The 24,599-nt window shown below is 32.1% G+C and overlaps 4 protein-coding genes across 4 annotated transcripts; 1 reads left to right on the plus strand and 3 right to left on the minus strand.

Moving 5' to 3' along the window:
• Window positions 1–228: 228 nt before the first annotated feature.
• Window positions 229–2,399, minus strand: LOC107371558 (deoxyribonuclease-2). Its single transcript, XM_015939680.3, has one exon. It carries the CDS (start codon window positions 1,516–1,518, stop codon window positions 319–321), a length of 1,200 nt encoding a protein of 399 aa, XP_015795166.1. The 5' UTR covers window positions 1,519–2,399; the 3' UTR covers window positions 229–318.
• Window positions 2,400–2,574: 175 nt separating this feature from the next.
• On the plus strand, window positions 2,575–7,355 carry LOC107371557 (endoplasmic reticulum aminopeptidase 1-like). The gene is made up of 4 exons (XM_015939679.3): window positions 2,575–3,052; window positions 3,355–3,908; window positions 3,997–5,267; window positions 5,339–7,355. The coding sequence occupies exons 2-4, from the start codon at window positions 3,506–3,508 to the stop codon at window positions 6,659–6,661; spliced, it is 2,997 nt and encodes a 998-aa protein (XP_015795165.1). The 5' UTR covers window positions 2,575–3,052; window positions 3,355–3,505; the 3' UTR covers window positions 6,662–7,355.
• Window positions 7,356–7,587: 232 nt separating this feature from the next.
• LOC149093274 (uncharacterized) lies at window positions 7,588–8,446 on the minus strand. Its single transcript, XM_089268821.1, has 2 exons — window positions 8,015–8,446; window positions 7,588–7,949 (listed from the first exon to the last, which is right to left on the minus strand). Exons 1-2 carry the CDS (start codon window positions 8,369–8,371, stop codon window positions 7,800–7,802), a joined length of 507 nt encoding a protein of 168 aa, XP_089124947.1. The 5' UTR covers window positions 8,372–8,446; the 3' UTR covers window positions 7,588–7,799.
• Window positions 8,447–17,062: 8,616 nt separating this feature from the next.
• LOC149093275 (uncharacterized) lies at window positions 17,063–18,386 on the minus strand. Its single transcript, XM_089268603.1, has 2 exons — window positions 17,395–18,386; window positions 17,063–17,329 (listed from the first exon to the last, which is right to left on the minus strand). Exons 1-2 carry the CDS (start codon window positions 18,292–18,294, stop codon window positions 17,180–17,182), a joined length of 1,050 nt encoding a protein of 349 aa, XP_089124729.1. The 5' UTR covers window positions 18,295–18,386; the 3' UTR covers window positions 17,063–17,179.
• Window positions 18,387–24,599: the final 6,213 nt, after the last annotated feature.

The following is a 24,599-nucleotide window of genomic DNA, read 5'->3' on the forward strand; positions in this document are numbered from 1 at the left end:
TTAAGAACTTAGCTTCTTCAATAAAACATATATGACGGGTTGGAGCAATTCTCAGCAAACTAAGTCATTTAACGTAGCAATTAAAATCAAACCTCAATCGTGAACATGGTCAACATGCATAATCATTTTCAATCTTAGTTTATATACACATATATGTATATTCGCAATTCTCAATGCAAAAATATTCCTCATATTAAATTTGTACCAATGAAGCAGCTCATTTTCATCTTTAGTAAATAAATAATATGTTTAATCACTGATTATAATTGTATATTCAGTTTCGTTGGTATTTTTTTACATTTTTGATGCATATAATTGTCATCTAAGCTCTTTTTTGGTTCGATCCTTTGTGAGTGTTCTTGCTGGTAATGAAAATTTAGTGGTGAATATGCTTGTAAAAAAATTAATGATTCGAGTGAAAATAGACTTGTCTTTTTTGGAACTAGTTCTGGGACAGGATTCGATTTGATGAACAGATGAATGAAGAGTTTTCCAAACATTTTGATTCTTCATACAAACCAAGCCACCACCGCGCTTAGCTTGAGATGCCATTCGATTAGTGTCACCAACACAGACAATCGGAGTATTTGATTCAACGCTGATTGCCCATTTGGAATGATCTTCAGTGTAGGACCAGACAGCTGGTTTGTCAGGGTAAAGGATAGAAACTTGGTCAATATTAACAACTTGATAAGTTAGATTACATTCAGAAGGTAATGGGCCACCAGCACCTTTCCTCCAAGTTTCAGCCAATAAGTCAATTTTTAATGATGGAGCGGCTATTTGTGAATAAATATCTAAATGAGCACTTGGACTTTTACTAAAGCTTGTAAATGTTTGTCCTCCAAGTGTTTCAAAGTCTGATTGGCTGTAAGATTGTTTGGTCCATTTTTTGTTAATCAAAGCAGCCAATTCAGGAATTTGTTGAACCATTGTTTCTGATATTGAATTACTGTAAACATGTGGTCTGATATAAAGTAATTGATGTATAATCTTTGGTAAGGCTGCTTGCGTCTTGAAAGAAATGCATAAAAATATTTGACCATTAACTTCCCCAGATGCTGGATAATCATATTTTGGAGAAATCTTTGGATCATTTGGGAAAGCTGGAACTGAATGGATTAGCCAGAAACCAGATGATGAGTCAAAAATCAAAACACCCTTTGAGTGTCCATTGTCACTTATATGTTCCCCTTTGTTAGGCTGGTCAGAATAAAGAATGTAATTTACGGATGGACTTGAGGTATACAAGGGTAATAATGTTGAGCCAATTATATTTTCAATATTGTTAATTGAATATTTAGATGGTGTCCAAGAGGTTTCTCCATTACTTGTGACATAAACAGTTTGAAGTCCATTTGATTGGTAATTCTTAGATTCTTTGGGTATTTTGTAAACAACTGACCAGTCGACGTCATTGCCAAGATCATCTTTACACTGAAGCAAACTATGAATGCCACTGATTGAGTTAAAAATCACAAATAAAATAAATAATTGATTATAAAAATTTAAAATCATTGTTAATGAAATAAAACAAACTGCTGACAAAAAGGTGAACAAACAACCGGGATTCCGTCATTGCATTTAAACCAGAAAGTATGCTTTCAGCAAAAGCTTAAAGTGATCTCCGCGCTTTTTGAAAATCAGGGTTTTACCAGTAAAATGATGAAATGGCATAAAAACATCGGCAATTAAGCTAATTTATATTAAATACTGACTAGAATTTTAAAAATGGTTATTGAAATATGAAAAGTTGATTGAAAAAAAATTATCACGAGAATGAAATAAGCAAAACAATGGAAAAATTATTTTAAAAGCAGCTTACATCAGTTGAGCTTTTAAAGTGAATAAAACATTCAAATGATTTAATGAGTGAAGTCAGGTGAAATTAGGTTTGATTATAGTCAATGGTTAACGTTAATATGGATTTATGGGCTTTTAGAGGCTATTAAGCAACCCATTTTCTGGTATTTTCAGTCGCAGGAATAGATTAATCCTTTAAAATCTGTCTACATTACCAGTTGTATTTCAACAAATATCAAGGTTTTCATTTATCATCTTGAGAGATTCAGTAGTGAATACAAACCTGAACCCATCAAGGCTTTGAAGTTGAATAAAAAATAAATTAGAATCCAGTAGCAAAATTTTGTGTAGTTAAATGGCCGAAAAAAAGGTTTCCCTATTAATCATGTCTTTGGCTTCTCTCTTCATTTCATCTCGAGTTTTCCTCTCTCATCATCTTATTGACTCTTCAATTCCCTTGAAGATGATGATATTGAAGAAGCAAATTGATGTTTGGTCTTCCATGGGGAAGGCTGAAAAAAAAAGACTGAAAAAAAGCAGAGACAAGATGATGACGGTAAAGATTGGGTTACATTGATGGTTCAATACTAAGCATACAAAGTCAATCTCATTGTGTGAGTTAAACATCTAGTAAATATTGAAGGGGAAGGGAAAGGAATCCATGGAAGACAGAGGAAGACAGGGAAGGATGAACAAGATGATGTTTATGTTATTGGTAGGAGAAGAAGAAGAAAAAAAGAGGAAACTTGAAGATAATGTAGATGAAGAGGAAAAGTTGAAAGGATGAGAAACAGAGTGAGATTGATAGAAGTGAGTCTGTGGGTTACAATGAGATGTGGAGGAAAAAAAGAAGCGACCATTTCAAGTCTCATTAGGACTTTATCATGATTTATACTCACCATCAGATTTACTTGATCGCCTTTGAACATGAATTCACAATGGATTGGATTCCTTAAAACATAATTGGCTCCAAATCGTGATCATCTTTTATCCCTTTTGATATTTCTTTATTCCTCATCTCCATCTTCATCTCGACATTCTATTTTCATCTGTTCATCTTATAACATACTCTTTACCTTCATTTGTATCCATTTGTTTTCATTTCATTATCAATTCAACCGGACCTGTGATCAATATATTCGTGTTCAAATAACTGTGAAATAAACCATTTGTATTGGAACCAGTGAAAATACAAATGAAAAGGCATTAACAATCAATAATTAAATGTTTGGATACAATCAATTAAACGGTAAGTTGTACATTTTGCCATCTATTGTTTACATATTTTTTGGTTGGACATTTTTCATGTTTCATTTTGTATCTTGTTATGGTTATCATTATGGTTATGGTTATGTTTATTGTTACTATTATTAGTTGATTAACTGTCATAACCATTATGATGATTCCTCTGTTTAATTTAAATTGATAAATTGAATGAACAAGATAAGTGATAATACAATTTCCTCATCTTAATTCATGTTATTTATTTTTTACACTTGCTTATTGTCAACATCGTCATTCCTTTAATTGGACTTTATCATATGATAACAGTATATATTTTAAAGCAACTAACAAGCCATTCCAAGTCACCATCACCAACAAAATCGTCATTATTGTTATTACAATCATCAATAAATTAGATGAATAATTATCGAGATAATACGAATTGGTTTAATTGAAGGATCCAAATATAATAGCAATTATGAGCATTATTCAAATGTCTGATCTTGAAATGGATGATGTTACCTTTTTAACTTGTCGTGAATCAGTGGATGGAGTAACCAATAAATCATTGAGAGGTGATTGTGGCCCATTTTGCCGTAATCGTCGTGTTTGCCGTAAACAGCATCCTCATCATGTACATTTTTCATTTTATCAATTACTTATCATGGTAGCATTAATTGTTATCCTACTCATCTCGACTGTCTTAATTTGCGCCTTTGCCTGTCCCTTCAAAACAAATCAATGCCATATCATTGGAGCAATTGAAGAAACCAATACAACTCAAGTTAATTCAAGTTCATCACATCTTTTAGCCACTAATGGGGAACAATTTCCTTGGAGTGATTTAAGATTGCCTAATTTTATTAAACCCATCCATTATGGTTAGTATTAATAAACACATTTATCATTTATATTAATATTATTAATAATTTATTTCATATTTTCTCATGTTTCCTCATATTTATTCAGATATCTTCATGCATCCAAATTTAACCACATTTATTAACCGAGGATCAGTTGAAATAAGCATCATCAGTGAAGAAGCAGTTGACTTTATTTTAGTACATGGTAAACAATTGAATTTAACACAAATCACTATTACCAAATTTAACGATGAAAGTGAAAGGATAACAGTTGATAAAGTATTGGAAAATGATGAATTTGAATTGATTCATATCAAGTTGGTAAACAATTTAGAGACAAACACTGAATATGTAGTTAAAATAAACTTCACAAAATCATTGGAGGAAAGATTGGAAGGATTTTACATTTCGTCTTATATGGACAGTTCAAGTGAACGTAAAAGATTCATTGGAACAACACATTTTGAACCTACAATGGCTCGTTCAGCATTCCCATGTTTTGATGAACCTGCTTTTAAAGCTACTTTTTCATTGAAAATGGTCCATGAAGCTCATCATGATGTCTACTTTAATTCAGAGAAACAAGATACTTTGATTTATTCAAAGGAAGGCCTTCGACTCTCTGTATTTGATTCAACTGTTAAAATGAGCACTTATTTGGTTGCTTTTGTTGTCTGTGATTTTAAACCTTTGGATGCAAGAACCAAAGAGGGAACTCATGTTCGAGTTTTGGCTCCTCGAGACCAAGTTAATCATGGGGAATTGGCTCTAAGATCAGCCGTTTCCATATTGACTTATTTTCAGTCTTTTTTCAATTTAACTTATCCATTAACTAAACTTGATTTGGTGTCTGTCCCTGATTTTGGTGCTGGTGCAATGGAAAACTGGGGTTTAATGACATTCAGATCAACTGCCATTATGTATAATGAAAAGACATCTCCAGATTCAGCTAAAGAAGAGGTTTTAACTGTAATTAGTCATGAAATTGCTCACCAATGGTTTGGTAATTTAGTTACTATGAAATGGTGGAATGATCTTTGGTTAAATGAAGGATTTGCTTCTTATGTTGAGAATCTTGGAGTTGATCATTTGTATCCAGATTGGCGTATGTTGGATCAATTTGTGTTGACAACAACTCAAGAAGCATTAGCCTTAGATTCACTTGAATCATCTCATGCAATTATGAATGATGTTAAAGATCCACGAGAAATTGAAGCTCTTTTTGATACAATATCATACAAGAAAGGTGCTGCTTTAATTAGGATGTTGAAGAATTTTCTTGGACCAGATAATTTGAGATTTGGGTTAAAAAATTATCTTTCCAAATATAAATTTTCCAATGCTGAAACAAGTGATCTTTGGAGATCATTTTCAAATGTAATTATATTTCTTTTTATTTTATATTATAATTTATATTCTTATTTCTAATAATATTGAATATTTCACAGATTGTGCCGAATGAAGTGATAAATGTTACAAGTATAATGGAGACTTGGGTTCGTCAAAAAGGATATCCAGTGATTAGTGTTAGATCTTATGGTGAACATGTTTTGTTGACTCAAAAACGTTACCTTTCTAGTCCTTTAAGTGAAGATGAATTGGATGGCAATAATACATCTCCATTTGGATATCAATGGATTGTCCCAATAACTTTTATAACCAGTCATAACCCACGAGATGCCACATTAATATGGATGTCATCGTCTAATTCAGTGATTCCTTTTCCTCATCATGTTGATTGGTTTAAAATAAATGTTAACCAAACAGGATTTTATCGAGTTAATTACGATGAATACAATTGGAAAAGATTAATTTCCTTATTGGATCGCTCTGGTCCTGATACTCATCTTTTATCACCTTCAGATAGAGCCAACTTGATTGATGATGCTTTCTCGTTCATGCGAATGGATCTACTTCAACCTCAAATTGCACTCAACATCACATCATATCTTGAAAAATCAAAGGAACGTGATTATGTTCCTTGGGTCACAACGATAATAAACTTAAAGATATTGGACTCAATAATGGAAGGTCATCCTTTGCTTCGTAAATTTATTTTAAGACTCATTCGAGTTGCACTTAAAATGTGGAAACGAGGTTGGATCGATGAAGGAAGCCATCTCGACCGTAAATTGCGATCATCCATTTACTATGCGGCTGCCTATTTCGGTGAAGATACAACCATTCGAATCGCTAAACAACACTTTGATAAATGGTCTCAAGATGCGTATCAACCGCCACCAAATTTCCGTAAAACCGTTTACACAACTGGAATAATGTTGGGCGATACTGAAGAATGGGAATTTTGTTGGCAAAAATATGTTAAAGAAAGGATTCCTTCAGAGAAACGTTTACTTCTGGATGCTTTGGCCCACACTCATAATCCATGGTTGTTATCACAATTCCTTAATTATTCACTTGATAGGAACAAGATTAAACCTCAAGATACAGCTTATGTTATAACTCATGTTGCTCGTAATCCAGTTGGTCGTCATTTGGCTTGGCGTTTTGTCCGTTCCAATTGGAATACTTTGTTAAACCTTTTTGGAACTGGATCCTTTTCCCTTGATGCTATTATTAGTGAAACGGGTTGGCATTTTTCAACACTATTTGATTACAATCAAGTTTCATCATTTTACTCTTCGGTTCCTCTTGGATCAGGATTCCAATCATTGAAACAAACATTGGAAAAAATACGAGCCAATATCTTCTGGAAAGAAAATGTTGAAGCTAAAGTTATCAATTGGTTAAAGATAGTCGATCAACGATGAAATAATTGTTCATTCCTTTCTCATCTTTCCATCGCTATAATCATCAGCATAATCATTCACCATAACATTCCATTTTTGGATAAACAACTGAAAGATTCCAATGAAACAATCAAACACAATCAACAGAATTTCGATTGTTTCCAGTTCATTTCTGGACATTTTTTCCGCAATCCAACCTTTTATTTTCCTTCAACTTCGTCCATTTCCAATGATTTTACTCTATTTTGATTTTTCAATATTTTTGAAATGGTAAAATTTGGTTTATTAATCGATTGACGAAAAACTCTTTGGTCTAAATATCCTCAGTTTCATTTTAACTGGTCAACGCAAGACACTGAATTGCCAGATTTAATATCAATACATCAAAATGTTTTTACCAACAAACCATCAAATGGCCGAAACTCTTGAAGCAAATTGGGAATGATGTAAAACAATCAACAGTTGGATTCATCAACATTTTAAACTTTATTTATTTATTTCGATTAATTGTTTTTTTGATAATGTTGTTAACCTTAGAGTAATTATTACATGAAACTCATACTTTTAAAAACGACTCTTTTAAACCTTTTTATCTGTAAAATTGTTACATCTACTGTTTTTGTCCACAATGTACAAAAATATTATATGATTTGTTCATTTCTCAATCAATAATGAATGAAAACTATTAATAATAATTTCTGGTTTTATTTATTTACCTTAATAGACATTGCAATTTTATTAAATATTTATTCCTAAACTGAGTAGTTATCTCAATTGCCATCCTTATCTCTCGTCTAGGACTTAGGTCTCAATATGTCTTAGGTTATTTCCTTCAATCCCAAGTAGTGCACCTCCACACGCGTTTACATAGTTATATGATTGTTGAGTGAAGTTGGAAAGAAAATTTTTATTTATTCATTAATCAAATTTAATTGCACAGATCGGACTACATTAAAGTTTTCTGTAATGTTTTTTGAATATTATATTATTATTTGAAGTTGCAGTGACATAATTTGTTCTCAATAATTTAGATCAGAAACTTTGGATAGCTTCAGAAAGTATTAGTTAATAATTTGTGCTTCGGAGATCAAAACAATGTTGCGATTAGCGATATAATTTCATTATAATTATTTTATAATGAAGACTTCAAGCTTTACGTTCAATTTTTCTTGAAAATGGTTGGAATCGACAGAGCAATGGTCAGTAATAAAGTGCCAAATGAAGCGACAAAAGCAGGTGTTATGAGAACGATCTTTAAAATGGTTAAACCAACATCGCCTCTTCTGATTCGAGTAAAGAAGAATCGCATCTGAAATTGAGAGAAAAAAAATGCAAATGAAATGAAAAACGTTTTACAAATGTGTCTCAACTCACCTCATTTTGCATCTCAATAGACTCTACTTTGTATGAGAGTGAATAAACCTGGTTAAAGGCTTCATTTGCAAGTTGGTTTATGTTAGCGATGTGAAAGGTAACGAGAATCAACGAAAATACTTCTCGAACCATCAAAATGAGATTAACGGGTTTATATTCATAAATGGTAAATATCAAATTCAACTGAAATGATCCGATGCAAATAAAATAATAAACAGGTAAAACCCAGAATAATAAAGAGTCGAGTTTTCTCGTCTTTCCAATAGCGACATCATATAATTGGCGAATCCTTTGCATCTCTTCAAAGTCCAATGAGGAATCGGACATTTTTATCGATTCAATTTGATCTTCTACCATTTTGAAGCAGATTTGAGTATGCAGACAGCATTCAATGATGAATTGAATGATTACGTAGCGATTCAGGTAAATTATTGATCGAAAAAGATTCCAGAGTAATCTAATCGCAAGTCCATAATATAATTCTGATTGCTGATAGACTTGAATACTGTCAAGCGTACCATAAATGATATAAAGAATGAATATCAATGGATAACCGATTGAGACGAGTAAGCGATTCTTGGCAATATATTTACGAATGGAATCGTTTGACATGTAAACACCAATTTCTCTGTCGAAATAGTTGATGAATTCGTTGTATGATTTTCGCTTGAAAATCAAATAGAAGGTAATTGCCAAGTAAGAATTGACATACAATATGCGCCATGTTGAGACTAAGTCTTTTCTAGTCCCAAAACCCTGAATTCTTTCAAAACTGCCCATAACAAAGGATAACAGAATAAGCATTAATATTGTTTTATTTTTGGTTTTCAGTGCCTTTGCAAACAGTCCACTCGGTTGGTGATAATCATCAGATTGTACTATTTCTGGATGCACTTGAGACATTTCAAGATAGTTTAATGTTAGGTTTTAACTTTAGTCGATTTAGTCTATAAGGTTGATAATAAAGCTGATCTGGTCAAGTTAAAAGCTGACACTACTCTGGCTTTGTTATTTGGACTTTATTCGGGAGAAGCAAGTAATCTTGACAGTCTATATTTAGTTGCATTTAACTAATGAATTAGATTAATCACATTTGTCGAAAAAAACCTGACAATTTAATAGTTTTATCGCTGAAATTTTATTCTGTTCAATTTTCATGCTGGTTAGTTTGTGCATTAATAAAACATTGATTGATAACTTAATTACTGGGAGAACTATCTATATTAGATGGAAAACATTGAAACATAGTTTTGAAAACAATCTCAGCAAGACTTTTTGCAAGGAGAAATGACGATCTTTAGTATCAAAAATACAATTGAATCAACTTAAATGATCTTTTATGCTCATTTTTTACTTCTAGTCAAAACTTATTGTTCGAAATATCTTTTCACCTTGCAACGAAATAAAATGTTTCCTAAATTGATTGATCGAAATACTAATTTCAAACAAACATCTTCTTTGTCGATGGTCATTCAAAACATAACAAATTTATAACCAATGAGACAACCTAAAGGGAATCAATACTGACTTATTTGTCCTCTAATGTTTATATCAGCTTTCATTTTGCTAGTTTATCTCTGAACGAAAAGTTTAGCTAATTCACTAAATTTCGAAGTTGTTTTCAAAGTTGAATTAAAAGTATGGATAAAATGGATTCAAATGAAACAAATACTGATCTGTTTGCAATATGCAAACCAACTGGAATACTTGCTAAAGGACTTTATTCTGGACGTAAAGTCATCTTTCTGTTGCTTGGGCTCATTCTTTATATCGATGGATTGATTTGGGCGATGGAACTTTGGAATCCAAAGAATACTATTGGAGCGCCGACTAATGCCATTTATATGGTTGTTCAAATGGCCTGTGGAACCTTCATACTCCTTGTTTACTGGAAACGAAACCAATACATTGAATGCTTCAATCACTTCGAAAGCAGTGCTCAAATCAATACATTATGTCCGTCTGTTGCTTGCTATTTGAAGAAAAACCGATTCACCACCACGACAGTCATTTCATTGGCCTTTTCAGCTTATTTTGCTACGAATTGCATGCATCCACAGGCAATTTTAGGAAATGCATCAGATGTGTATAAGCAAATCTCCATTTTTGGATTCAGAATAATTGCTCTTACTGGTTATTTCGCTTGTCTCTGTTTCTTCATTGAAACTTGCCTTTACATCCAGAGCTGTTTCTTGCAAGTTGAGACCCAGATACAAATATTGAGTAACTCAGAAAGCGCTATAACATTGGACGAGATTCGGCAATTCCGTCGGTGGTACTGCATTGCTATTGAAACTACAGAACAGATCAATTCTCTTCCGATGCGTTTTATAGCCTTTTATTTCGTTATAAGAATCGTTACGAGCAAGTTTATTCATTTTCATTTAAAACTGATTCACTTGTTGTAAGCAAGGAGGTTATTCAGTTTATTTCAAGTTTCTTAAGATTCTTCATGAGTCAATGTATTAATAATTAGCAGAATCCCTTTTTCTTACTATTGAAGTCTTTTATTAACTCAAATTTTCTTATTTTCTTATTGAAATTAGATACAAATGTTTCTCACCCGAATATCACTTGCAAATGTTGGCTTGACTTTCTTGGACATCTTTGTTATCACACCGACTTGCTCTACTTCACTGGCCACAATTTCACTGACTATTGCTTTAGCAGCACCAACACTGGCCAGTTATATCAAATCTTAAGGAAATAAGGATTTTAAGCAAAATTATAAATTAAATATTACTCGAACATTTTGATTTTTATAAAAAATTCAGGTTTCTCCACACTGCTAATTGTATTTTAATCAATACAATATTGTAATAATCAAGGAAACTATAAATTGTCTGTTTCTTGCCCGCTTTAAAATTCATTCAATTTTCATACTCGGTAATGATACGTTTTTTCTCGTGAAATGTAAGCATACCATGTGAAAGGTAAGTAGCTCTGAAGATCAAAATGCACACACGGAGAAAGGAATATACGACAAGAGTAAAGAGTAAAATGTCGATTAAATCAATTTTTAATAATTTACATGACCAATAATTAATTGGATAGAAAGTTTTTATTCCTTATTTGGTTCTCTATTAGTTCGTAAAACTTTACTTCACTTTACGGAGTATTAGTTAATAATTTGTAGTGCATCGTGTTACGTTTTGTGCTTCAAAAATAAAAACAATGCTGAGGATAAGCATATAATTTCATTAAGCCATTAAGATTGTTTTATAATGAAGATTTAAAGCTTTTCATTCAATTTTTCTTGAAAATGGTTGGAATTGCCAGAGCAATAGTCAATGATAAAGTACCGAATGAAGTGACAAAAGCTGGTGTTATGAAAACGATCTTTAAAATGGTTAAACCAACATCGCCCCTGTTGATTCTAGTGAAGAAGAATCGCATCTAAAATTAAAAGAAACGCATGAAAATGAAATGAAAAAGCGTTTTATAAATGCGTTTGAATCTCACCTCATTTTGCATCTCAATAGACTCTACTTTGTATGAGAGTGAATAAACCTGGTTAAAGGCTTCATTTGCAAGTTGGTTAATGTTAGCGATGTGAAAGGTAACAAGAACCAATGTAACCACTTCTCGAACCATCAACATGAGATTAACTGGATTATATTCATAGATGATAAATACCAAATTCATCTGAAAAGATCCGATGCAAGTGAAGTAGTAAACAGGTAAAACCCAGAATAATAATGAGTCCAGTTTTCTCGTCTTTTCAATGGCAACATCATATAATTTGCGAATCCTTTGCATCTCTCCAAAGTTTAATGAGGAATCGGACATTTTTAAAGATTCAATTTGATCTTCTACCATTTTGAAACAGATTTGAGTATGGAGACAGCATTCAACGATGAATTGTATGATTACATAGCGATTCAGGTAGATTACAGGTCGAAAAAGATTCCAGAGTGATTCCATCGTAAGTCCATAATATGATTGTGTTTGCTGATAGACTTGAATAATGTCATGAATGCCATAGATGATATAAAGAATGAATATGAATGGATAGCCGATTGAAATGAACAAGCGATTTTTGCCAATATATTTACGAATGGAATCATTCGACATGCATATACCAATCTCTCTGTCGAAATAGTCCACGAATTCAAAGAACGATTTTCGCTTGAAAATCAAATAGACGCAAATTGCCAAGTAAGAATTGACATACAATAAACGCCAAGCCGAGATATATTTTTTTTTAATCTCGAAATTCTGAATTCCTTCAAAACTGTTGATAACAAAGGATAACAGAAGAATCAATAATATGGTTTTGTTTTTGGTTCTCAGTCCCTTCGCAAATAGTCCACTTGGTTGGTGATATTCATCAGATTTTATTTCAGGATCGACTTGAGACATTTCACGATAGTTTAATGTTAGGTTTTAACTTTAGTCGATTTAGTCTATTAGATTGATAAGAAACTGATCAAGTTAAAAGCTGACACTACTCTGAGTGTGGCTTTGTTATTTGGACTTTATATGAGAGAAGAATCTAGACAGTTTTTTATTAGTCGCATTCAATTAATGAAGTAAATTGATTTAGACATTTGTCGAATAATCATTAATCTTATGTCTGATATTTTATTCTGTTATGTCAGCTAGACTTTTTGCAAGGAAAAATTACGATCTTTAGTATCAAAAATACGATGTAATTCAAAGTCTTTTAGTCGAAGCTTATTGTTCAAAATGTCATTTCACCTTGCAACGAAATAAAATGTTTCCTAAATTGATTGATCGAAATACTAATTTCAAACAAACATCTTATTTGTCGATGGTCATTCAAAACATAACAAATTTATAATCAATGAGACAACCTAAAGTGAACCAATGCTGAATTATTGGTATATATAAAATCACCATTTATTTTGTTGTTTAATCTCTGAAAGAAAAGTTTAATTCACTAAATTTCGAAGTTGTTTTCAAAGTTGAATCAGAAACATGAATAAAATAAATTTGAATGAAAGAAACACAAATCTGTTTGCAATATGCAAACCAACTGGAATACTTGCTAAAGGACTTTATTCTGGACGTAAAAGCGATATTTATTTTCTTTGGCTCATTCTTTATATCGATGGAACTTTGGACTCCAAATAATACTGCAGGAGCATTAAATATTGTCATTTATATGATCATCCAAATGGCCTGTGGAACCTTCATACTCCTTGTTTACTGGAAACGAAACCAATACATTGAATGCTTCATTCACTGCGAAAGCATTGCTCAAATCAATACATTATGCCATACTGTTGATTGCTATTTGAAGAAAAATCGATTCATCACCACGACAATCATTTCATTGGCCTTTGCAGATTATTTCGATACGAGTTGCATGCATTTACATGCAATTTTAGGAAATGAATCGGATGTGCATAAGTGAATTTCCATTTTTGGGTTTAGAATTATTACTCTTGCATGTTATTTCGCTTGCTTCTGTTTTTTCATTGAAACTTGCCTTTATATTCAGAGCTGTTTCTTGCAAGTTGAGACCCAAATACAAATATTGAGCGACTCAAAGAGCGCATTAACATTGGACGAGATTCGGCAATTCCGTCGGTGGTACTGCATTGCTATTGAAACCACAGAACAGATCAATTCTCTTCCGATGCGTTTTATAGCCTTTTATTTCGTTATAAGAATCGTTGAATATCATTTGGCTTTCATTCAGCCAATCGCAAATCCAACTGGCTACAACATAACAATAGACGTATCACTGAGCTTTGTACCTTTTCTTTGGCCATTTATCACATGATTTATATTAATCATCTTGCAGCCAGAATATACGAGCAAGTTTATTCATTTTCATTTAAAACTGATTCACTTGTTGTAAGCAAGGAGGTTATTCAGTTTATTTCAAGTTTCTTAAGATTCTTCATGACTCAATGTATTAATAATTAGCAGAATCCCTTTTTCTTACTATTGAAGTCTTTTATTAACTCAAATTTTCTTATTTTCTTATTGAAATTAGATACAAATGTTTCTCACCCGAATATCACTTGCAAATGTTGGCTTGACTTTCTTGGACATCTTTGTTATTACACCGACTTGCTCTACTTCACTGGCTACAATTTCCCTAACTATTGCTCTAGCAATACCAACACTGGCCAGTTATATTGAACCCTAATGTTTCACTTCATTGTTCCAGTACTTTATCTGTGCAAAAGTATTAAGAAAATGCATTTTATTATCGATCACGACAATTTAACTGTAAATTAAACTCGAACATTTTGATTTTTATGAAAATACAGGTTTCTCCACACTGTTCATTGTATGGCTTTGAAAATGCATTCAATTTTCATACTGGGTAATGACACGATGTTCCTCGTGAAATAAAAGCATAAAAGCACTTCCATACACGGGAAAAAGAATATTCGACTATAGCAAAGATCACCAAGCTAATATTTAAAGTAAAATGTTGATTAAACCGATTTTTCAATAATTTAAATGACCAATAATTAGTTGGATCGTAACAACATTCTTTATTTGATTTGTACTGATCAACTTATTAAACTAATAAATGTACATTCAAGTTTTCTACAAGTGCTAAGCCTAATCATCCTAAGTTGTAGTGACATTAAATTGTATATGCTTTCACTGAATCAGAATCTTTGGATAACTTCTCAAACTAGTTATATTACTTTATATTATAATACTTTGTTTATGATTTCTTGAAAATGGTTGGAATCGCCAGAGCGATGGTGAGTAATAAAGTGCCAAATGAAGTGACAAAAGCAGGTGTTATGAGAACGATCTTCAAAATGGTTAAACCAACATCGCCCCTTCGGATTCGAGTGAAGAAGAATCGTAGCTGATATTAAAATAAATAATAAATTCAATGAAAAACGATTTTACAAATCAATTTGAATCTCAACTCATTTTGCAACTCAATAGACTCTACTTTATATGAGAGTGAACAAACCTGGTTAAAGGCTGCATTTGCAAGTCGGTTTATGTTAGCGATGTGAAAGGTAAGAAGAATCAATGTAACCACTTCTCGAACCATAAACATGAGACATGAACATAAAGGTGGTTAAATTCATAGATGATAAATACCAAATTCAGCTGAAAAGATCCGATGCAAGTGAAGTAGTAAAGAGGTAAAACCCAGAATAATAATGAGTCGAGTTTCGGACATTTTCATCGATTCAATTTGATCTTCTACCATTTTGAAGCAGATTTGAGTATGCAGACAGCATTCAATGATGAATTGTATGATTATGTAGCGATTCAGGTAGATTACAGGTCGAAAAAGATTCTAGAGTAATCTCATCGCAAGTTGATAATATGATTGTGATTCCTGATAGACTTGAATAATGTCATGAACGCTATAAGAGAGATAAACAGTTAGTATCAATGTATAACCGATTGAGATGAGTAAGCGATTCTTGGCAATATATTTACGAATAGAATCGTTCGACATGTAAGCACCAATTTCTCTGTCGAAATAGTTGATGAATTCGTTGGATGTTATTAGCTTCAGTTTGATTCAGGCTACTAGGCTGATAAGAAGGTGATCTGGTCAAGTTAAAAGCTTACTTTACTCTGAAAGTGTTACTTTATTATTTAAACTTTATATTTGGCAAGAAACAAATTTTGACAATCTATTATTGAATGCAGCATCAATTGATGAATTCAATTAATCATATTTTTTCTAGAATTACTTGACAATTTAATAGTTTTGTCGATAAAATTTCAGTTTTGCTAAAATTTTATTCAGTTTAAGTTTCATGCTGGTTTGTTTTGCGATAATAAAACTTGGAAATGTTTTTAATTTTACGGTTTTCTTAAGATTGTAAAATGATTTATATTATACAAAATTTTTAGTGATTGATAACTTAATTACTGGGAGATTAATCTAGATCGAAATGAAAACGAATAAGAAAATGCGATTTGAAAACAATCTCAGCAAGACTTTGTGCCAGCAGAAATGACGATCTTTTGTATTGCAAATACGATGTAACTCAAAATAGATGATCCTTTATGTTCATTTTTTACTTCTAACCAAAACTTATTATTCAAAATGTCATTTTGCAACGAAACTAAATGTTTCCTGAATTGATTGATCTAAATAAAAAGTTGAAATAGTTAGTCTTGCCATTTCTAATTTAATTTGTCAGTGGTCATTCAATACGGCAATTCAATCAATTCTCTATCGATGCCTGTCATAGCCTTCTATTTATTACACAATTGCAAGTCCAAAAGGCTACGCTATGGTAATGTTGATTGCAGAGCTTTCTACCTTCGCTCTTGCCATTTATCACATGATTTACATCAATCATCTTGCAACCAGAATTTACGAACAAGTTTATTCTTTCTCCTTTAAAACTGATTCATTGATTGTAAGCAAAGAGGTAATTCAATTTTCAAGTTTTTTTAAGTTACCAAAGATTATTTATTAATTAGCAGAATCCCTTTTCTTACTATTTAAGTCTTTTATTAACTCAAATTTTCTTATTTTCTTATTGAAATTAGATACAAATGTTTCTCACCCGAATATCACTTGCAAATGTTGGCTTGACTTTCTTGGACATCTTTGTTATTACACCGACTTGCTCTACTTCACTGGCCACAATTTCACTGACTATTGCTTTAGCAGCACCAACACTGGCCAGTTATATCAAATCCTAAGGACATAAGGATTTTAAGCAAAATTATAAATTAAATATTTCTCGAACAATTTTATTTTTATGAAAATTCAGGTTTCTCCACACTGTTAATTATATTTTAACAAATACAATATTGTAATAATAAAGGAAACTGTAAATTGCCAATCTATTGCTCGCTTTGAAAATGCATTCAATTTTCATACTCGGTGTGACACAATGTTTCTTGTGAAATGCAAGCATAAATAGATCTGAAAAGCAAAATGCCCTTCTACACTCGTAGAAAAAAATATACGACTATAGCTAAGCGCACTAAGCTAAAATTCAGAATAACATGTCATATAAATAAATTGACCAATAATTAGTTGGATTTTATTTATTGAAAGTTTTTATTCTTTAATTGATTTGGACTGATTTTAAAATAATACATTAAAGTTTGCTACGAGTCTCAAGCCTAACCATAAGCTAAGCCTAAGTTGAAGTGACATTACATGTAGGAGTATGTTCTCATATGAATATTTGGGATAGCTGCTAAAGTATAATATAATAGTTATACTTTCGTTTAATTTTTCTTGAAAATGGTTGGAATCGACAGAGCAATGGTCAGTAATAAAGTGCCAAATGAAGTGACAAAAGCAGGTGTTATGAGAACGATCTTCAAAATGGTTAAACCAACATCGCCCCTTCGAATTCGAGTGAAGAAGAATCGAATCTGAAATGAAAAGGAACGCATGAAAATGAAATGAAAAGCATTTTATAAATGTGTTTGAAACTCACCTCATTTTGCATCTCAATAGACTCTACTTTGTATGAGAGTGAATAAACCTGGTTAAAGGCTTCATTTGCAAGTCGGTTTATGTTAGCGATGTGAAAGGTAACAAGAACCAATGTAACCATTTCTCTAACCATCAACATGAGATGCGAGGGTTGGTATTCATAAAAGATGAATATCAAATTCAACTGAAATGATCCGATGCAAATGAAGTAATAAACAGGTAAAACCCAGAATAACAATGAGTCGAGTTTTCTCGTCTTTCCAATAGCAACATCATATAATTGGCGAATCCTTTGCATCTCTTCAAAGTCCAATGAGGAATCGGACATTTTTAAAGATTCAATTTGATCTTCTACCATTTTGAAGCAGACTTGAGTATGCAGACAGCATTCAATGATGAACTGTATGATTACGTAGCGATTCAAGTAGATTATTGATCGAAAAAGATTCCAGATTAATCTCATCGCAAGCCCATAATATGATTGTGATTGCTGATAGACTTGAATAATGTCATTAAAGCTATAAGCGATATGAAGAGTGAATACGAATGGATAACCGATTGAAAAAAGTAACCGATTTTTGCCAATAAATTTACGGATGGAATCATTTGACATGTAAATACCAATCTCTCTGTCGTAATAGTTGATGAATTCGTTGTATGATTTTCGCTTGAAAATCAAATAGATAGAAAGTGCCAAGTAAGAATTGACATACAATAAGCGCCATGCCGAGACAAGCCCTTTTTCATTCTCGAAACTCTGAATTCTTTCAAAACTGCCCACGATAAAGGATAATAGAAGAGGCAATAATATTGTTTTATTTTTCGTTTTGAGTGCCTTCGCAAATAGTCCGCTCGGTTGGTGATATTCATCAGATTGTATTTCGGGATGAACTTGGGACATTTTAAGTTGACTATGTTAGTTATTAGCTCTATTGGATTGAGTCGATTAGATTGCTAAGAAGCTGATCTGGTCAAGTTAAAAGCTGACACTACTCTGAGTGTGGCTTTGTTATTTGGACTTTATATGAGAGAAGAATCTAGACAGTTTTTTATTAGTCGCATTCAATTAATGAATTAAATTGATCACATTTTTGACAAAACAACCTGATAATATAATAATAGTTTGTCCCTAGAATTTTATTCTGTTCTAGTTTCATGCTGGTTAGTTTGTGCAATAATAAAACATGGACAACCTTTAGAATTTTACATTTTCTTTGAATTTTAAAATGATTTATATTATTTTACATTTTTAATGATTGATAACTTAATTACTGGGAGATCTATTAAATTGAACTGAAAACATTGGGAATGTAATTTGAAAACAATCTCAGCAAGACTTTTTGCAAGGAGAAATGACGATCTTTAGTATCAAAAATACAATTGACTCAACTTAGATTAACTTATTGTTCAAAATGCCATTTCACCTTGTAACGAAATGAAAAGTTTACTAAATTGATCGAAATGCTAATCTCAAACAATATTTTATTTGTAAAGCGCCATTCAATCATAAAAAGCATTTATAGTCGTTGAGCCAACCCGGAGCGGATCATTACTAACTCATTTTTCCTCATATTTTTATATGAAATCAGCTTTTATTTTGCTAGTTTATTTCTGAAAGAAAAGTTTATTTAACTAAATTTCAAGAGTTTTACAAACATGAATAAACTTTATAAGATGAAATTAAATCAAACAAATACTGATCTGTTTGCAAAATGCAAACCAACTGAAATACTTGCTAAGGGACTTTATTCTGGACGTAAAGCGATCTTTCTGTTTCTTGGTTTCATCCTTTCTATTGATGGATTGATTTGGGCGATGGAACTTTGGGATCCAAAGAATACTGAGGGAGCAGTAAATATCGCCATTTATATGATTATCCAAATGGCCTGTGGAACCTTCATACTCCTTGTCTACTGGAACCGAAACAAATACATTGAATGCTTCAATCACTTCGAAAGCAATGCTCAAATCACTAGTTTATGTCCGACTGTTGCTTGCTATTTGAAAAACATCGATTAATAATAATGACTGTCATTTCGTTGATCTTTGCAACTTATTTTGGTACAACTTGCTTTTATATGCGTAAAATTTTTGGAAATACATCCGATGTGTTTCAGCTAATCTCCATTGCTGGATTCAGAGTGATTACTCTTGCATGTTATTTCGCTTGTCTCTGTTTTTTCATTGAAACTTGCCTTTATATTCAAAGCTGTTTTTTGCAAGTTGAGACCCAGATACAGATATTGAGTGAATCAAACAACGCATTAACATTGGATGGTGTTCGGCAAGTCCGTCGGTTGTACTGCATTGCTATTTAAACCACGTAAAAGATCAATTCTCTATCATAGCCTTCTATTTCGTGATCAGTATTGTGGAATCTCATTTCGCTTTCATTTACTCAATTGCAAATCCAACTGGCTACAACATAACAATATGTATCACTTAGCTTTTTACCTTTCCTCTGGCCATTTATCACATGATTTATATTAATCATCTTGCAACCAGAATTTACTCACAAGTTTATTCTTTTTCATTTAAAACTGATTCACTTGTTGTAAGCAAAGAGGTAATTCATTTTCAAGCTTATTTTAAGCTACCAAAGATTATTTACGAGCTTATGTAATTATCAGAATCCATTTTTCTTATTTAAGTCTTTAATCAACCTAAATTTTCTTATTTTCTTATTTTCTTATTGCAATTAGATACAAATGTTTCTAACCCGAATAGCACTTGCAAATGTTGGTTTAACTTTCTCGGTCATCTTTGCAATATCCCTGATTTGCTCTACTTGACTGGCCACAATTTCACTGACTATTGCTTTAGCGTCAACAACACTTTCCAGTTATGTCAAATCCTAAGGACATGAGGATTTTAAGCACAATTACAAATTAATAACTACTACAAAATTTTGATTTTTATAAAAAATTCAGGTTTCTCCACACTTCTAATGTCATATAAATCAATTATTTAAAAATAAGGATGACCTAAAATTATGAATAATTGGATTTTATTTATTTGGAGTTTTTATTTTTTAATTTTTACTGATTTTGAAATTATACATTGAAGTTTGCTACGAGTTTCAAGCATAAACGTAAGCTAAGCCTACAAGTTATAGTGTTTTTAGTGACATTACATGTAGGAGTATGTTCTCATATGAATCTTTGGATAACTTCTCAAAGAAGTTATACTTTGTATACGATTTACTGAAAATGGCAGGAATTGCCAAAGCAATGGTCAGTAATAAAGTGCAAATGAAGTGACAAAAGCAGGTGTTATGAGGACGATCTTTAAAATGGTTAAGCCAACATCGCCCAGCCTGATTCGAGTGAAGAAGAATCGCAACTGAAATTGAGATAAAAAATGCAAATGAAATGAAAAATCGTTTTACAAATGTGTTGGAATCTCACCTCATTCTGCCTCTCAATAGACTCTACTTTGTACGAGAGTGAATAAACCTGGTTAAAGGCTTCATTTGCAAGTCGGTTTATGTTAGCGATGTGAAAGGTAAGAAGGATCAATGTAAATACTTCTCGAGTCATCAACATGAGATTAATGGGTTTATATTCATAAATGATTAATATCAAATTCAACTGAAATGATCCAATGCAAGTAAAATAGTAAAGAGGTAAAACCCAGAATAATAAAGAGTCGAGTTTTTTCAATAGCAACATCATATAATTTGCGAATCTTTTGCATCTCTTCAAAGTTCAATGAGGAATCGGGCATTTTCATCGATTCAATTTGATCTTCTACCATTTTGAAGCAGATTTGAGTATGCAGACAGCATTCAATGATGAATTGAATGATTACATAGTGATTCAGGTAGATTACAGGTCTAAAAGATTCCAGAGCAATTTCACGGCAAGTCCATAATACAATGTATAATATGACTGTGATTGCTGATAGACTCGAATAATGCCACTAATGTCATAAGCGATATGAAGAGTTAATATGAATGGATAACCGATTGAAATAAGTAAGCTATTCTTGGCAATAAATTTACGGATGGAATCATTATACATGTAAATACCAATCTCTCTGTCGAAATAATAGTTGACGAATTCAAAGAACGATTTTCGCATGAAAATCAAATGGATGAAATTGCTAAATAAGAATTGACATACAGTATGCGCCATGCCTAGGCAAACCCTTTTTTATTCTCAAAACTCTATATTGTTTCAAAACTGCCCACGACGTGATAGCAGAAGAAGCAATACTATCGTTTTATTTTTCGTTTTGAGTGCCTTCGCAAACAGTCCACTCGGTTGGTGAGAATCATCAGATTGTATTTCAGGATGAACTAGGGACATTTTAAGTTGGCTATGTTAGTTAGTAGCTCTAGTCGATTGAGTCTATTAGATTGATAAGAAACTGATCAAGTTAAAAGCAGACACTACTCTGAGTGTGGCTTTGTTATTTGGACTTTATATGAGAGAAGAATCTAGCAAGCCTATTATTAGTCAAATTGATCGCGATTTTGACAAAACAACCTGTAAATAATCTGACAATATAATAGTTTTGTCGCTAAAAATTATTCTAAGTTTCATTCTGGTTAGCTTGGGCATTAATAAAACATGAACAATCTTTTTAATTTTACAGTTTTTTTTGAATTTCAAATTGATCAAAATGGGTGATCGCGTTGGTGATGTTTCAATGATTGATAAATTAATTACTGAGGAGAAAATCTAGATTAAAATGAAAAGATTGAAAAATATGGTTTTCGTTACGAGTAAGAATGTAAAAATTGAAAACAATCTCAGCAAGACTTTATGCGAACAGAAATGATGATCTTTTGCATTGAAAATACGATGTAACTCAAACTAGATGATCTTTTTGCCCATTCATTTCACTATAACTTATTGTTCACAAAGTAATTTTCTCAGAAATGTTTTGTAGAATTTCCTAAAATGATTGATCGAAATTTTAATTTCAAACAACATAGTCTGCGCTTTGTTCATCCAATTTCAAACAGATATCTAACTTGCCATGGTGATCACTGGTCATTCAATAAATAACAAATTTTTATAATCAATGAGCGAAACTAGGATGAATCAATACTGACTTATTTGTATTCATTTGATTTTATAAAAATTAACCCTTATTGTGCTAGTTTACCTCTGAAAGAAAAGTTTAATTAAATTTTTTGCAAAGTCAAATCGTAAAGTTTAATCAGAAATATGAATAAAATAGATTCAAATGAAACAAATACTGATTTGTTTGCAATATGCAAACCAACTGGAATACTTGCTAAAGGACTTTATTCTGGACGTAAAGCCATCTTCCTGTTTCTTGGGCTCATTCTTTATATCGATGGATTGCTATTTGCAATGGAACTTTGGATTTCAATGAATACTTTGGGAGCAGTAAATAATATAATCTATATGATTACCCAAATGGCCTGTGGAACCTTCATACTTCTTGTCTACTGGAATCGAAACAAATACATTGAATGCTTCAATAACTTCGAAAGAAATGCTGGCATCAATACATTGTGCCCGTCTGTTGTTTCCTATCTGAAAAAACATCGATTTATCATCACGGCTGTTATTTTATTGGTCTTTGCAATTTACTTTGGTTCTGGCTGCATCTCTATTGGTGAATTTTATGTTAGTTTATCCGACAATTATCAGCAAATGGTTTTTCTTGGAATCAGGTTGATTGGTCTCGCAGCTTATTTAGCCTGTCTCTGTTTCTTCATTGAAACTTGCCTTTATATTCAAAGCTGTTTCTTGCAAGTTGAGACCCAGATACAAATATTGAGCGACTCAAACAGCGCATTAACATTGGATGATGTTCGGCGAGTCCGTCAATTGTACTGCATTGCTATTGAAACTACAGAAAAGATCAATTCTCTATCAATGCCTGTCATAGCCTTCTATTTCGTTATCAGTATCGTTGAATCTCATTTCGCTTTCGTTTACACAATTGCAAATCCAACTGGCTACGCTTTATTAATGTGTATCGCTGAGCTTTGTACCTTTTCGCTTGCAATTTATAACATGATTTTTATTAATCATCTTGCAATTAGAATTTACGAACAAGTTTATTCTTTTTCATTTAAAACTGATTCACTGATTATAAGCAAAGAGGTAATTCAATTTTTGTTCATCTAATATTCTAACCCAATGTAGTCTGAACGTTGAATACTGCTCTTAGATTCTTTATGAACTTGTATATTTAGTAGAGTCCCGATAGCCTTTTATTAACCTAAATTTTCTTATTTTCTTATTGCAATTAGATACAAATATTTCTAACCCGAATATCACTTGCAAATGTTGGCTTCACTTTCTTGGACATCTTTGTTATCACACCGACTTGCGCTACTTCCCTGGCTACGATATCGTTGACTTTTGCTTTAGCAACACCAACACTGGCCAATTATATCAAGTCTTAATGTTTCACTTCAATATTCTAGTCCTTAAGTTTTCAAAAAACCGATATTTTCATTTCAGTTAATAATTATCAATCACGAAGATGCAACTTTATTTAAAATGACTTTCAGCACAATTACAAATTGAAAATTTACGGCGAAACCTGTATTCGTATTAAAGATTTTTGTAATTAAATTGCACTGTAAATTACATTAAAATCAATAATACTCAAGCAAATATAAATTGTAACTTTCTCATCAGCATTGACAATTAATTAAAATCAGTTAGTGGCTCCCTATGAAATAAACGCATAAACAGCACTAAAAAGCAAAATGCACCTCCAAAAACGGAAAAAGGAATCTAAGATAATAGCAAAGTCCACCAATTCAGTGCACAAAATAAGTAAAATTAGGTGAGAAGAAACACGGAAAATGGAAGGTCGATAGAAGAAATCAAATTTAGTCTCAAATTTTGAACAAGTTGGACTCACATAGTGGTAAAATTGAAACTCTAAAAATCTAAAAATAATCTTAAGTTAAAACGAATAAAAGTTGATTTAAAGGAAAGTAACTTTTCCCTATTTTTTCAATAAGTCCAACAGTAATGTCATCATTTTATCCTCACCAATTTCCTCACCTTAAAATTATGGAAGTTCCATCGAGAGGTCTTTTAAGGCCTCAACTTTCCAGAACTCGTGCCTTTTAAATGATCTCTTTTGTAGCCTACAAGTCTTAGGTCTCGAGGGCCCAATATAAACCGAACTGAATCTCTGAAATTTATCATTAAACTTTTGTTCAACCCGTTTAATCTTGCCTCCTAACTCTCGTACTGCTCT

The sequence above is a fragment of the Tetranychus urticae genome, chromosome 3, assembly GCF_039701765.1.
Source record: "Tetranychus urticae isolate SD_2017Ah chromosome 3, NJAU_TeUrti_SD_1.0, whole genome shotgun sequence".
NCBI lineage: Eukaryota > Metazoa > Arthropoda > Arachnida > Trombidiformes > Tetranychidae > Tetranychus > Tetranychus urticae.